The sequence below is a fragment of the Corvus hawaiiensis genome, chromosome 3 (genome assembly GCF_020740725.1).
Source record: "Corvus hawaiiensis isolate bCorHaw1 chromosome 3, bCorHaw1.pri.cur, whole genome shotgun sequence".
In the NCBI taxonomy this organism is placed as follows: domain Eukaryota; kingdom Metazoa; phylum Chordata; class Aves; order Passeriformes; family Corvidae; genus Corvus; species Corvus hawaiiensis.
The window spans coordinates 83,485,107-83,497,923 of NC_063215.1; the positions used below are offsets into that span (position 1 = coordinate 83,485,107).

The window sequence follows — 12,817 nt, forward strand, 5'->3', positions numbered from 1 at the left end:
GTTTGTTTGCTTTTGCTGTTTGTTTTTTTTTATGGGATTGTGGGGCTGTTGTGGTTTTGGTTTTGTTTGGTTTTTTTAGGGGTTTGTGGTTTGCTGATTTGGTTTGAGGACTGGGGTTTCTGGGGGGTTTCTTTTTTTTTTAAAGCTCTTGCTCCAGTCACTTTCTTCAACATTGATTAACCAGAAGACAAGAATTTCACGGTAGTATTTTAACACATAAATCCTGTATTCTCCTTTTCCAAGTGGCTATCACCACACAGCTACACTTAGCAATCATAATCAGTAAAAACAGGATTCAAGAATCATCACTTCATGTGTGAGGCACAGTACATTTCTTTGATCCTGTCACAGATTGATGACAATACCCAGTTGCTTACCTCAGGTCTAAGAGAGGGAAGGATAACAATTTCTTGCAAAGCTTGTTTAGCCAGTTCCTGCCCTGCGATATCATCAAATTTGACAGCTGGCCCACTAACAAAGAAATGGAATACTAATTAGTCTAACAATGAGATACTCTTTTTCAGCTGCAGCTGACTAATTTCATGCATTTGACTATTTATACAGAACCCTTTTGAGAAAAGCTACAACTTATGTTGTTAAGTATTTTAAAACACAAGCATTTCTGATTTGAATTTTCATCCTTTTGCCAAAGTAACAATAAAAAACCCCCATCCAAAACGATCCTCAAAAAAACCCACAACAAAGTAGAAGCACTAATTTCATTCCAAGTGGACCAAGATTGTACTGAATGAAAAACTGATTTACTGGACTGAAAAGCCTACTTTTCTTCATACTTACCTATCAACAACTTCATTTAAGATAAGATTAGCAAGATTACTGTCCACATTTCTAAATATCTTTGTGTCTTTCTTTTTTCGAGGAGCAGTGGTAGGAGTAGAAGGTTTATTTGTTCTGCTATTTTTAGGAGCAGCCTGGAGAGGGGGGAAGCAAAAAAAAAACCAAAAACCCCAGATTAATACTTTATAAGTATAGTGTTGAACAAAATAAAATCTACATTTCATCTGCTCAGTAAAACAGCATGTTCATACCCAATATTCTAATGCTGTATTTTGCCACAAATCATACTATCATTAGTCAGCCACAAGTAGAATATCTTAGGCTCCAGTGGTGAAGGGTCTTTGGTTTGGGGTTTTTTTGTTTGATAATTAATTTATTTAACTATAATATTTTCCCCCAGCATATTCTGGAAATAAGCATCACAAACCATCTCAGGTTCTGAACACCTATAAGCAAGAATTCCTACTGCTGTCATACTTTGTAACAGGCCACTTAAAAGCCTTCATATTATATCAGCTACAATGTTGCTGATATAATTCATGAATTCATGTTCACTCCATTCTGCTCTTCATTCTACTTTACTGTGAATAAGGATGGGAGGGGAAAAGATGGGTCAACAAAAATGCTGTATTTTTCTGTATTCATGGTATAGGACTGACTTCTGTGTTTCAGTCACAGCCTAACCATAATTTGCTTTTCAATGTGGTTGCAATACAACCTGTGCGTGCATTCATGCTTTGAAGTGAAGAACATGTGGGGGAAAAAAATCTTCTAGTTCTGGAGTAAGAGTTTTTTTCCCCTCCATCTTTTACATACTGGAAGTAACATTTATTTTTCATCTAGATAACTTTCACTCCGTTTCCCAGGCAATTTTAAAAACAAGTACTATTTATTACTGTGATTATACTAAAAATTCATTTGCCCATGCACCCACCTGATGCCCTCCAATTTCTAAAATCCACTCTGCAGCCTAGCTCAAGAGATTTGGCCCAAAACTTGGGAGTTTCAGTTTTTTCAAAAAACTTTCTGCTGCTACACCACTGCAATTAAGGCATTAAATCCAAAGCTTGTTCTGGAATTTACACTGACTTTTCAAGTGTATACTTCCACATTTATCCTCACCATACCTTGTGAGTTGAAGGTGTAGGATTAGATGCTGGTCTAGACACAGAAGATGATGATATCCCACTGTAGCTGGGCGTTCTGTGGTGACCTGAAAGGCCTGTGGATCCGGTTTTTGCAACAGTCTTTGAACGAGGAAGGGAATTACTTGTGTGTGTTAAGGGGTCCTTCTTTTTTGGAACTGCTCCACTTTCTATAAAGAAAACCAGTGGCATAAGAACAGTGGCAGCAGTCATACTTTTACCATCAACTGTAACTACAAGATAGAATTGTTGAAACATATAATACAGTATTAGAGCAGAATAACGTACATTTCTAAAGAGGTTTAGTGTTTTTAAGGGGATACTGACTGCTGCTTCCACCTACAGTTAAAATTCTAATTTTTAGGAGCTCTCAAAATGAACCCTAGTAAGCCATCTTAGAAAAGCCAGACATAACAGTCCTGTTATCAAGGGAAGAACACTATCTATTCCTTATGATGCAAAGTCTTCTGGCTTGTGTTCTGCTGCCTTCTTTCCCAAGAACTCTTGAAAACAATCATCATAATAACCCCCAAATTTCAAGCCTTTAGATTCAGTGTTCATTCTCTAAGTGACATTAGCAGGCTAGTCAATTGGATGCTAGCTAACATTATCTAGCACCTTCCACACAGAAGCTTCACCAAGGCATTTTAATCTGGAAAAATTACAATAGTTATACCTGCAAGTGACTGTCAGGTGCTTTTTCTTTCAACTTGCTTTCACTTTAGGAATCTCAAGAGGTAAGTAAATTCTGAATGGACAGCTCTGAAGCAGTTTACCTTCCTACATTAAAAATTAAGTCTTAAAATACATTGAAACATCACCAGACATTCCACTCACACTACTTATTCACCTCTATGATGAAGCAGGAAAGTCTCAAATTAGGTGACACACAAACTTGAAATATTTGCCACAGGTCATCAAACTACAAAAAGCCATTTTGATCCAGAGTAAACAAAATAGCACTTGATGTCTACGCTCTCTGTATGACATACATGATAAAATAAACTTCCTTGGCACAGAAATGGCCAAGTGTAAAACATCCAATCAGAGATTAAGAGATAAGAATGTGATACAGCAAGCAAGCAGGTTGATCAGGCTGGTTAATGATTAGAGCATAGCTTTAGATCACAGTATTTTTTGTGGTGGGAATACACTACTGGAAACTGTCTAGTACAGTACCGTCATCTGTGACAGAAACTGTAAATACTGTCTTATTCTATATCTTTTCAAAAGGATTAAGGTGGTTTTTTATTAGGTAAAAGAAATAAGGGCATCAGAGGTAAGGAAACTCAAGATAGATTTCAGCTACAAGTGTCTTCACTAGGATTGTAGAAACTTGCTACTCAATTTGACCTGCTAATCTTAAGGAACAGGCCAAAGAGCTCTGATTTTTAAGGAAATTAGTGACTCTATGAAGAATTTTTAACTTAGAACATTGCAGTTCAATGAAAAATACTTTTAGTAAAAAGCCTTGTAATTCTAAATGTTGTGTTTAAAAAATTCAAAGAATACTTGAGTCAAACAGTATCATGGAAGGATTAATTAATAGTTACTACGTTCTCAGCCTCTTTAAACATTCTAACAGGAGCAAATCTCTACACAGCCTGCAGGTATCCTTAACAACCCAGTGAAAAAGTTTCTAAAGCCTTTCTTCAGCCACAAATCCAGCCCTTTTTAGAGTTACAGAAACTCTGCAGTGGTCACAATAAACAATGCTGATGTATCAATATGCAAGAAACAAGGCAATTTGAAGAATATCATTAAGTACATTTACCTGTAATGTTTCTTGTTAAAAACAAACGAACAAACGAAAAAACAAAACAAGAAAAACCACCAAAACTGGCTATTGACTAAATCACACACAGTTCCAGAGCTGGATACAGTTACTTAGTCATTCCTGCACAGGAATTTAGACATCAAAAACTCTTTAAAATTAGGCAGAGTTAGTAACTTTCAAGTTCAAAAAGCAGTATATGAATCTATTAAAACATCTAGCTACTCAGCACTTTGACTGGTCCAATTTAATCAAAAGGTGGCACTCAGTTTGGGTGGGGTTTTTTTAGCCCACCTCAACCTCATTTGCACAGCTGGCTTGAAGTCAACATGGGAAGGCTTCAAAAACCTAAATTAGTTTTTCTCCATGTCCTTCACCCTAACATGCTGCTCAATTATCTCACTCTACCAGAACTACCCCCACACATTGAGAACAATACACAGATATTGCAATTTTGAGGGTCATAAAATTGCACAGGTAAGGAGTATTTCAGGAAGCTGGAAACAGAAGCAGGGAAAGAAGGGAAAAGAAACAAGGTTTTAATACAAACTACGATTTACTCTAACGGCGCCTCCAGGATTCAAGACCAGTAAGTTTACACATTTTGTTGTCAGCCCTGATGGGCAGCACATAAAGAAGCACTGATGAACAGCTCCTGAACATAGCTGTTTGTTGAGTGTTAATTCCAGAGGGAAATTTCACTTTATATACAAATTTTCATTGAAGTAACAAATAAAAATGTTAACAAACTGTTCAGAATTACAGTTTATCTGAAGTTAACCTATTTCTAAAGCACAAGGTGTTTAAGTGAACATCACTTGTCAGACAGCTCCATTATGCAAGATACGTATTTTGCTGTAACAAATGCAAAACCCCCCAAACACATTTTTTACCCATTTTTACTTGTCATCTACTGAAAGACTGGAAATACATAGCAAGTGACCTCAAAACCCTCACAATATCTCCAGCAGCCTTTTGCCAAATGTTTCACTGTTCTGTTTAAAGCAATAAGGAAGTGCCTAAAATATGCTCTAATCACAAAGAGACACTACGGAATTTTTTCAAGTGTATTTGAAACACTGAACAAGTTCAATTGTCTGCTTCAAATATACTTATAGGATAGTAATAGATGCTTAATCAGTTTGATTTTACTCTCTAATTTTGGACAAAATAATTTACTTTATAGCTCCAGGCTAACACCACTGGATTACACAGACATAATAGCTGTCTGGTCCTGAAAGCATCCCTGCAATTTCAATCTGCCACCCAAACACACACACAACACAAATTACAAACAAGCAAGTAGTAAAATTTTGTTTGGGGTTTTCTGTTGGTTAAATTGTGATACGTTTCAGACAGAGGCACTCAATTTCAGACTCCCTTAAAGAGAGAAATGTCACAAGTTATTATATAATATATACACTTACTATATTAAACTGGTTTTAAAGATAAAGTACAAATATGTTTGAACAAATCTAAGAGAAGCTTGATTATACTAAATACCTGGAAATGCAAAAACAATCTTAAAAATATGCAGCTGTAGCTCATTTATTTAATATAACAACATCCTTTATATTTCTAAGAAGCAAACCCATTATATTTTCTTTTCTGCATTTAAACCAGATTAAAACACATGTAAATAAACAAGCTTCTACTAGCCTCTAACTTCTTAAGCATCCAAAAGAACATTTTAATTCAAAGTAATAGCAGCGATTCCAGTATTTCAGAACAATTTCCAGCCTTTAGTTGTGACATCTTAAAAATCATGAGTGAATATTCCTCAGAAATTCCCTACATATGCCTACTGATAAATAATATAAAGGGACTAAAACAAGTTATTGTATGTGATCTGTGGACACCAAGTTGGAAAAAAAAAAATCCACCTGTCTAGAATTATCTGTAACTTTATGTATGTAGTTGCATTTAAAAAAAAACAACAAAACCAAAAAACTTTAAATTGCTGCTTAAAACTTGCAGCAATTGCAAGACTGATCATTATTTGGGATCAGCATTCATAATAGCCCCCAAAATTGCAATTCTTCAAAAATTCAATTCAGATTTTTTAAATAAGTAGATTCAAGTAATAGAAGCTTACTTTACAGAAAGCTCCAGCAACTAAGAAGGACCCGCTGCATGTTTTAAATGGTAGCACAGTTACACAGGCCAGGAATTACAGCTGTTCTCCTTTCTGAACTGACAGAGACACATCAGTCAAAGATCTGCTTTTGTCAAATTATGCTGTTAAAAACAATCTTACTGCTACTTGTTCTTCTACTAGGGGAACTCCTTGGAAAACATCAGTATTAACAGTAGAACTTTTGCAGCATGACAAACATTGCCAATATATGTCTACTATTAAAGACAGGCCAGCAACTCCCTGCATGTGAAAACTGAGAGAAAATACTAGCTAACTGCCCAGTATTCATGTCAAGGTAATTAAGAGAAATTTAATGCTTTCTCTGGCCATCCATCATGCTGAGATTTACACATAAAATGGTACACCAGAATTACTGTAATACTCCAAATATTGTATGACTAGTAAATGAGTTCATAAAATTCAAACTCTGCCTTTGGCAAGACTGGCATAATCTCCTTCCCTAGCTTGTTTAAAAACAAAAAACAACAATCCACAGTGCAAAGGAAAGCAAGTACATCTGAGGGGAAAAACTACAGGTAAATTGGTTTACATCTAATTTAAGACTGCTATGAGAAGAATAATGATGAATATTAAATTAACATTATTTCAAAATAAAGGTTTGGGTCAAGGCTACTTGTTATTACTCTTTAGACAAGTTACTGCACAGCCCCCTGCAACTGAAGGGCAGGTGATACCACTACAACGAGGTCTTGAAAAACCTCAGCATAAATCTGGAAGATAAACTTTCAAGAAAAATCTCTAGCTATTCATGTAAGTTTGGAAACCACAAATGTTGAAGACAGGGATAGGTAGTAATTTGTGTTAGAATCAAATAAATTGGTCAGGAAGGCTGACACAAATAGCATTTTGAGAGAACGAAGAATCTCAAATCAGTAACACTTTGGAAATATAAAAAATGCGCAATATAGCTGTGAGAACAGAATCTTACACAAAATTATGAAGCAAAAACATCTGTAAAGACTCTGGCCTTTAAAGCAAATCAAAGAAAACAATGTAATTTTATACCAAATGATGGGCAAAAATACACTTTGTTCCTATTAAAAGTAAGAATGACTATGACTCATACTTCATAAAATCCTGAACTTTTAAAAAGCCCAACCTGATCAGGCAACAGTGCAGGTAATACTTTCCACATATAGAAAACCAAGCTTATGCCAGAGCCCTGTGGCTCAATACCTCTGAAGTACCTCTCCCTTCTCAGTAACAGCAGTTCTCTTATCTGAAGTAGCCTGCAAACTGATTTTGTAGTTTTCTACGATTTTGGTCATCTACTTTGTATTTTTAAATTATTAGAGCTGTCCATATGAAAATACTATTTTACATGTATAAAAGAAGAACAACAGCAAGATGATCAGCAGATTGAAGCAAAACCACCTTTTTACACTGCTTTTAAGAAAAAGTGTATTACTAGTATGTTCTTACAAAAAATATGCCCTTGCCCCACACCCCAAATAGAGAGACAGAGAAAGCAAGCACAAGAGCATAGGCACCAGCCATTTAAGAAATCCAGATGCTTGTTAATAGCCTTTCATTGTACTGTATCAGGGATCCCACAGCTGCAATCATTCAGTATTTTGGGTAATCCTCTGACTTCCACAAACTATAAATCTCAAGTTTACCTTTGGCAGATGGAAATGCAAGTAGAAATGGAACAAGCCTCTTGAAGTCTTGTTCAAAGTAATCAGTAGACACCTGGTACCTGATTTTTTTAGTGACATGCTCTTCAGTCCTTCTGTCTCTCCTCAGATTCCACTGAGTCTGGTAAATGAACATTCTTTCTTATCCCACACTCCTTTTCAGAAAGCGGGAACACTCTCAGAAAAATGCATTCCCAGAAGAGCACAGCCCTTTGCAGCTGTTTCCTCCACAGTCCGGCTGAAGTGGATCATCTTCTCTAAATCACCCGAGTATGACTCCAAACGCGTAAATGGGCTAATACCATGTTGCACAAGTTTACCAATAGCAACCACCTTCTGCTACAACAACTTCTGTGAATACAAACACCTGCCACAAAACTGGCAAAACATTTCTCCCTTTCCAGTAGATGCCAGTGGATCTTCTATGCTTTGTTAGTAAGAGATTTAAGTATATTACAATTTTTAAGACTGAAAGTTCAGTCTAACCTTCTGCAGTATTCTATTCTGAGATACATCGAGACAAAGTACAAGCAAATATTTAGAAAAGAGTGTAAAGAAAAAGCTGTTCATATTAAATAGAACATGTTGTCAACTTTTGTGTGTATATGTATGTATTTGTTCACAGTGTGTCTAGCCAGTCTGATAAAAAACCAGGAGTTGTACTGACTCATTTAAGACAGAGTGTTCTCAAGGTCAATCTACATAACTACACTTTTTTGACAAACACAGTTAAAACAAAAATCAGTAATGTAAAGGTGCCTAACATGAAACAGTTCCACTACTTCAACTTGTTATACTTCAGAAAGAATAAAACCAAACAGTAAGATGACTTCAAAACTAGAAATGGATCTTAAAAAACCCCAAAAAACAAACAGAAGAAAAGCATGTGGTTTACACTGTTTCAGTTTACTTAATTTAAAAACTGAATACTGTTCTTACCCAGTAGACAAGCTCTATGAATTCCAGTGCTTGTTAGCTCTGTGTTTTATTTAACTTCATTGTAGTCTACTGTACAAATTATCATTTGAGATCACTCTTGTGACAACAGCTTACTGCTGGCTTAAAACATTCCCCAAAGACAATTCACAAACCTCGCCGTAACTTTACACCTTGTGTATGGACAAAAAAGTTTACTTCTGCTATTTTAGTAAGTTTGGTTCAGTCTTCTGGGAAAGGATTAAAACAATGTTCTTTGACAAAATGCAAGAGCTGCTGTCATTCCCCCATCATTTCAATTGCATATGACTTTCTTGATGTAAAAACCCCCTGAAATTTAAAGTTGCTTAATGCAAATGCACATTCACAATATCATAAAGGAAGAGCTAATTAATATAGGCACAACATATAACCTATATATCTGACATTGACTTTGACACTTTCTAAAACAGCTTTAATGTAATTCCTTGAAGACTATAACATGAGAAATATTTTCTAAAATGTTGCCTTAATAAATAGACTTGAATTGCAGGTCATCATAAGAGAAAACTGAATACTACAAAATAAAACAGTGTTGTCAGAGCCATGGAAAGGATGGAATGAATTTTACACAAAGTCTTTAAAAACAGAAATATAAATAATTCTATTTTAAAGCTGGTGGGGCCAGAATATAACATTGCATTATTTTGCCTTGTAATACACCAGAAAGTGAGAGACATCCCTTCAATAGGCGCTGGTAAAACCAAACCCACCTGACTGGAGATGTCCATTGCGGCATGCCAGGTTAGTACTGTCATTATAGACCTCCATTTGCGGCTTGGACATTTGCAAAACTGCCTGCAGCTTCTCTACATAGTAGACAGAGGGGGAGGGAGGAAAAAGGACAAAATAAACAAACAAAAACCAAAAATGAACCAAGAAAATTTATGTATGTTGAACACAGAAATGTCAAGTTTGACTTTGTTATAGTTAAAAGGAATATTTCTATCTATTTTACACATTCAACAAATGTGTAAGAAAATTCTGTTAGTATGAGCATGAGTGAAAACAGTTTTAAAACTCACCATCTATGGCTGAGTTTATTACAACAATCTTTCCAGTCTAGTGATTGCAGTTATTTCTCAAAAACAATGTTCAGGATTAACTCAATTTAATTTACTAAATATTTATGTTGATAACCCATTTCTGAAAGTCCTCCTCAAGGTGTTACTTTTGACCAGCTGCAAGGAGTCCTCACTTCTCTGCATGAATGTTTCACTTAAGTAGGAACAGCCAGTTAACACTTTACAGAAACCTTCAAGCTTAAAGCAGAACACCATATATATCTATTACAATGATGTCTTTTAAGATCTCTATATAGATATTTAATTGCCTTGAAATTAAGTCAATAAAGTTGTCATGCAAACTGTGTTCTTTAGGAAGATTAACTTCAGAAACATCTGAATACCATATTTATAAACCTAAAGATTAAGGAGAAAGAAATTAACTCTGAGAAGTAATGAAAACAGACAAACCATAAGTCAAAGAGGTGTAAGGCTGCAAACACAAAAAAAGAATTAAGAGCTACTTGTTCTCTGCAGCCCAGATACCACTCCTGCTTTAACACTGCAGTTAAAAACCTCTAGGCTGTACTTCTGGGGCCCTTTATTGCCTCTCCCACCTTTATTTCACACACACCCCTCTTGTTTTAAAAACAAACCACAGTCTATAAGGATGCAAGGCATACAGTGCCAAGTTCTCTCATTCCCTCCCCGATTTTTTTTTCTTCTGCTTGCCCCGCAAGAGATAACAGTACCAAGAAGCAGCAGGAAAAGAGATGCCAAGTAGAGAAGAGATGTCCTCTGGTAATATGAAAGCACGTATTTCAAAAGCAGACGAATTCTACTGAAAATGTACACAATTAAGATCATAAATACCCTGACTGGAGGAAGAACTGCCATTCAGAGCCTGCAGATGGTACAACCAACATGCACGAGCACTGCCTTCCTTAGGCTTCTTTACCTGTTACAGATCTTTCTCTAGTCTTTCTGCTTCGTTCCTTTCTTCTTGTTCCTGCTCCTGATCACTCATGGCTTAGCTTTCCTGAATAGTATCCTTACACCTCATAGTTAAAGTGATGGCTTAATAACATTTAGGTTGAACAAGATGTGGTTTAGAATGAAAACTTGGTAGTTACAGGCAAATATGAAAAGCTAAAGTTCAAGATTAGTATGTGTACACAAGGTTTACTTCATTCTAAACTGAAAGCTTTGAAAAGTCAGGTAGAGTAAAACAAAAAAAATGTCACACAAGAACAGCCTACAAACAACCACAAGCTCTACAGCTTCCAAGAAGTTACCCTCATAAGCTTTCCTCTCTAGAACGGTAAGGAAAGTCCTTTCAGCACGACTGACTGCAGAGAGTGCACTACTTCAGTGGACGCAGCCTTACCAAAGGAGGCAGCAGAACGGTCTACTCCCTGCCCATGCATGCAACCCAAATGGAAAGAACACACAGAAGCTTAGGAAACAAAATGAATATTAATAGACTTTTACGATATTAGACAATCAGCTGAGTTTTGGAGAACATTTCTGAGCTTAACAAAAAAGACTTTCTAGTGAGTGACCATAACAACATGAATTGGTTTGTGTAGGAATTCAGGAAAAGCCCTTTGCTTCAACGCTACAATTTGACACTGGGGTTCTACTACAATTATCAATGCTTAGCTAGTTCCACATATTCAGGAACTACAGAACTCCAACCAAAGAAAAAAGAAAAAATGTAATCCAATTGTTGTCCAGTTTCAATTCACAGAGTCCTCTCATCACATTACCTATGAACATGTCATATTAGTATTGCACATAAAATTTCCAGAAGCAAACATATCACTTCTTTAGAGACAGTATAGCTGTAGGATCCTCTGGAATATCAAAAAGAAATTGAACTTTTAAATATTATTCCAGGGAATTATAGGATACCATCACCTCTCATTGAAATGCTTTCTCCCTATTTTTCCAGACACTGACAAAAAGTTTACAGATTCTCATTCATTATTTCACCTTGGTGATACAACGCTGACGTAAACCTATAAAACAAACAGCACTGCAACCACTGTCTTATTGAAGCAACAGGAAAGCTTGAGTTCTCCAATTTCTACTAAAAACATGTTACCCTGTAACATAAGCCTGAAGCAAAAAGTACCATCTCCTCCAAGAAAGTGAAATATTCCAAAAGGTGTCCATTGAAAACCGTATCTATACGGGCAGAATAGAGGAATATTAATACCCTCCAAAGAGGAGAGTGATGAAAGATACCTGAATTATGTGCCACATACACCCTTCAATCAAAATACTGGAGCTACACATAATACACAGGAAGACACTTGTCATGAAAGAAATCTGTCCCCCTACAGAAAGGCTCACTGAAATGAGAGAACACAGATAGGTAAAACACATAAATAGCATTAGAACTGAAGAGTGTTGCACTAGCCATTGCAGCCATCTATCTTTAGGAACAACAAGCTGCCAAGTTCTGTGTATAGACTGCAGAAAACAAATACCCTCCTGTCATTCTAAATACATCAAATTTAATGACTCTAACATGGGTGCTCAGTCATCCAGGAGAGACCAGGTCTGTGAAGACCATCAAAGCAAGGTTTAACCATACAACTAACACACCCTAAACCATGTCAAAAATGGGGGGCTGCCATCAAATCAAATGGAAGAACTTTCAAGTCCCCTGACAGCCAGCACAACCCAGTATTGTCAACGGACTGCCAAAGTGATCAAGTCCCCTTGTGGTGACCTGAAACACACCAGCAATCACTTCAGCTTCCAGACTGTGTCACAGTACAGCTTTAAGCATAATTTACACGCAAGAGGAAAACAGGGCTCAAAACAGAAAACCCATCATTGAAGGTGGGTAGCTCCATCCTGTTCCAACATTAAAAGGCATCAGTGGTGTGATGACACAGTGGTAACACATGGGTGTGATCAGACATCACACTCTCATCAGTGGTGTCAAACACCCCCATCGGTGGGGTCATGAAACAAACTTACACTGATGTACCAACACTTCAAAAAAAAAAAAAGAAAAAACAACAACAAAATACTGAGCACTTTCAAAGGACAGTTGTAATCAGACTGATTTAATTTACGTTTTCTATGTACTACCAATGTAACCTGCTTGACTGGATGGCATTTGAGTTAGGCAGCCTGCAATCACATCTCTGTCTAGCAAGCAAGATGAAATACTTGGTATTATTGTCTAGTTTAAATTTGTTTTATCCTTTCAGTTAATGCAATAAAGCACTTGCCTATTCTGCCTTAAGAAATGGAGAAGTTCCACAGAGCTAGCAGACAACACTCTTATGAGTTCAATTCATAGGAAA

General features: G+C 36.4%; 1 protein-coding gene across 4 annotated transcripts in view; it reads right to left on the reverse strand.

The window, feature by feature from the left end:
• Positions 1 to 12,817, reverse strand: part of SPAST (spastin) — a 40,114-nt gene that overhangs the window by 19,391 nt on the left and 7,906 nt on the right. For 2 of the 4 annotated variants that reach the window (XM_048297199.1, XM_048297198.1), the window contains exons 4-7: positions 9,201 to 9,296; positions 1,926 to 2,113; positions 799 to 932; positions 378 to 471 (exon numbers count right to left, since the gene is read on the reverse strand). In XM_048297199.1, the coding sequence (XP_048153156.1) occupies positions 378 to 471; positions 799 to 932; positions 1,926 to 2,113; positions 9,201 to 9,296 (512 nt within the window). The remainder of the gene's footprint in view (positions 1 to 377; positions 472 to 798; positions 933 to 1,925; positions 2,114 to 9,200; positions 9,297 to 12,817) is intronic. The other 2 variants (XM_048297202.1, XM_048297200.1) reach the window with 1 other exon arrangement.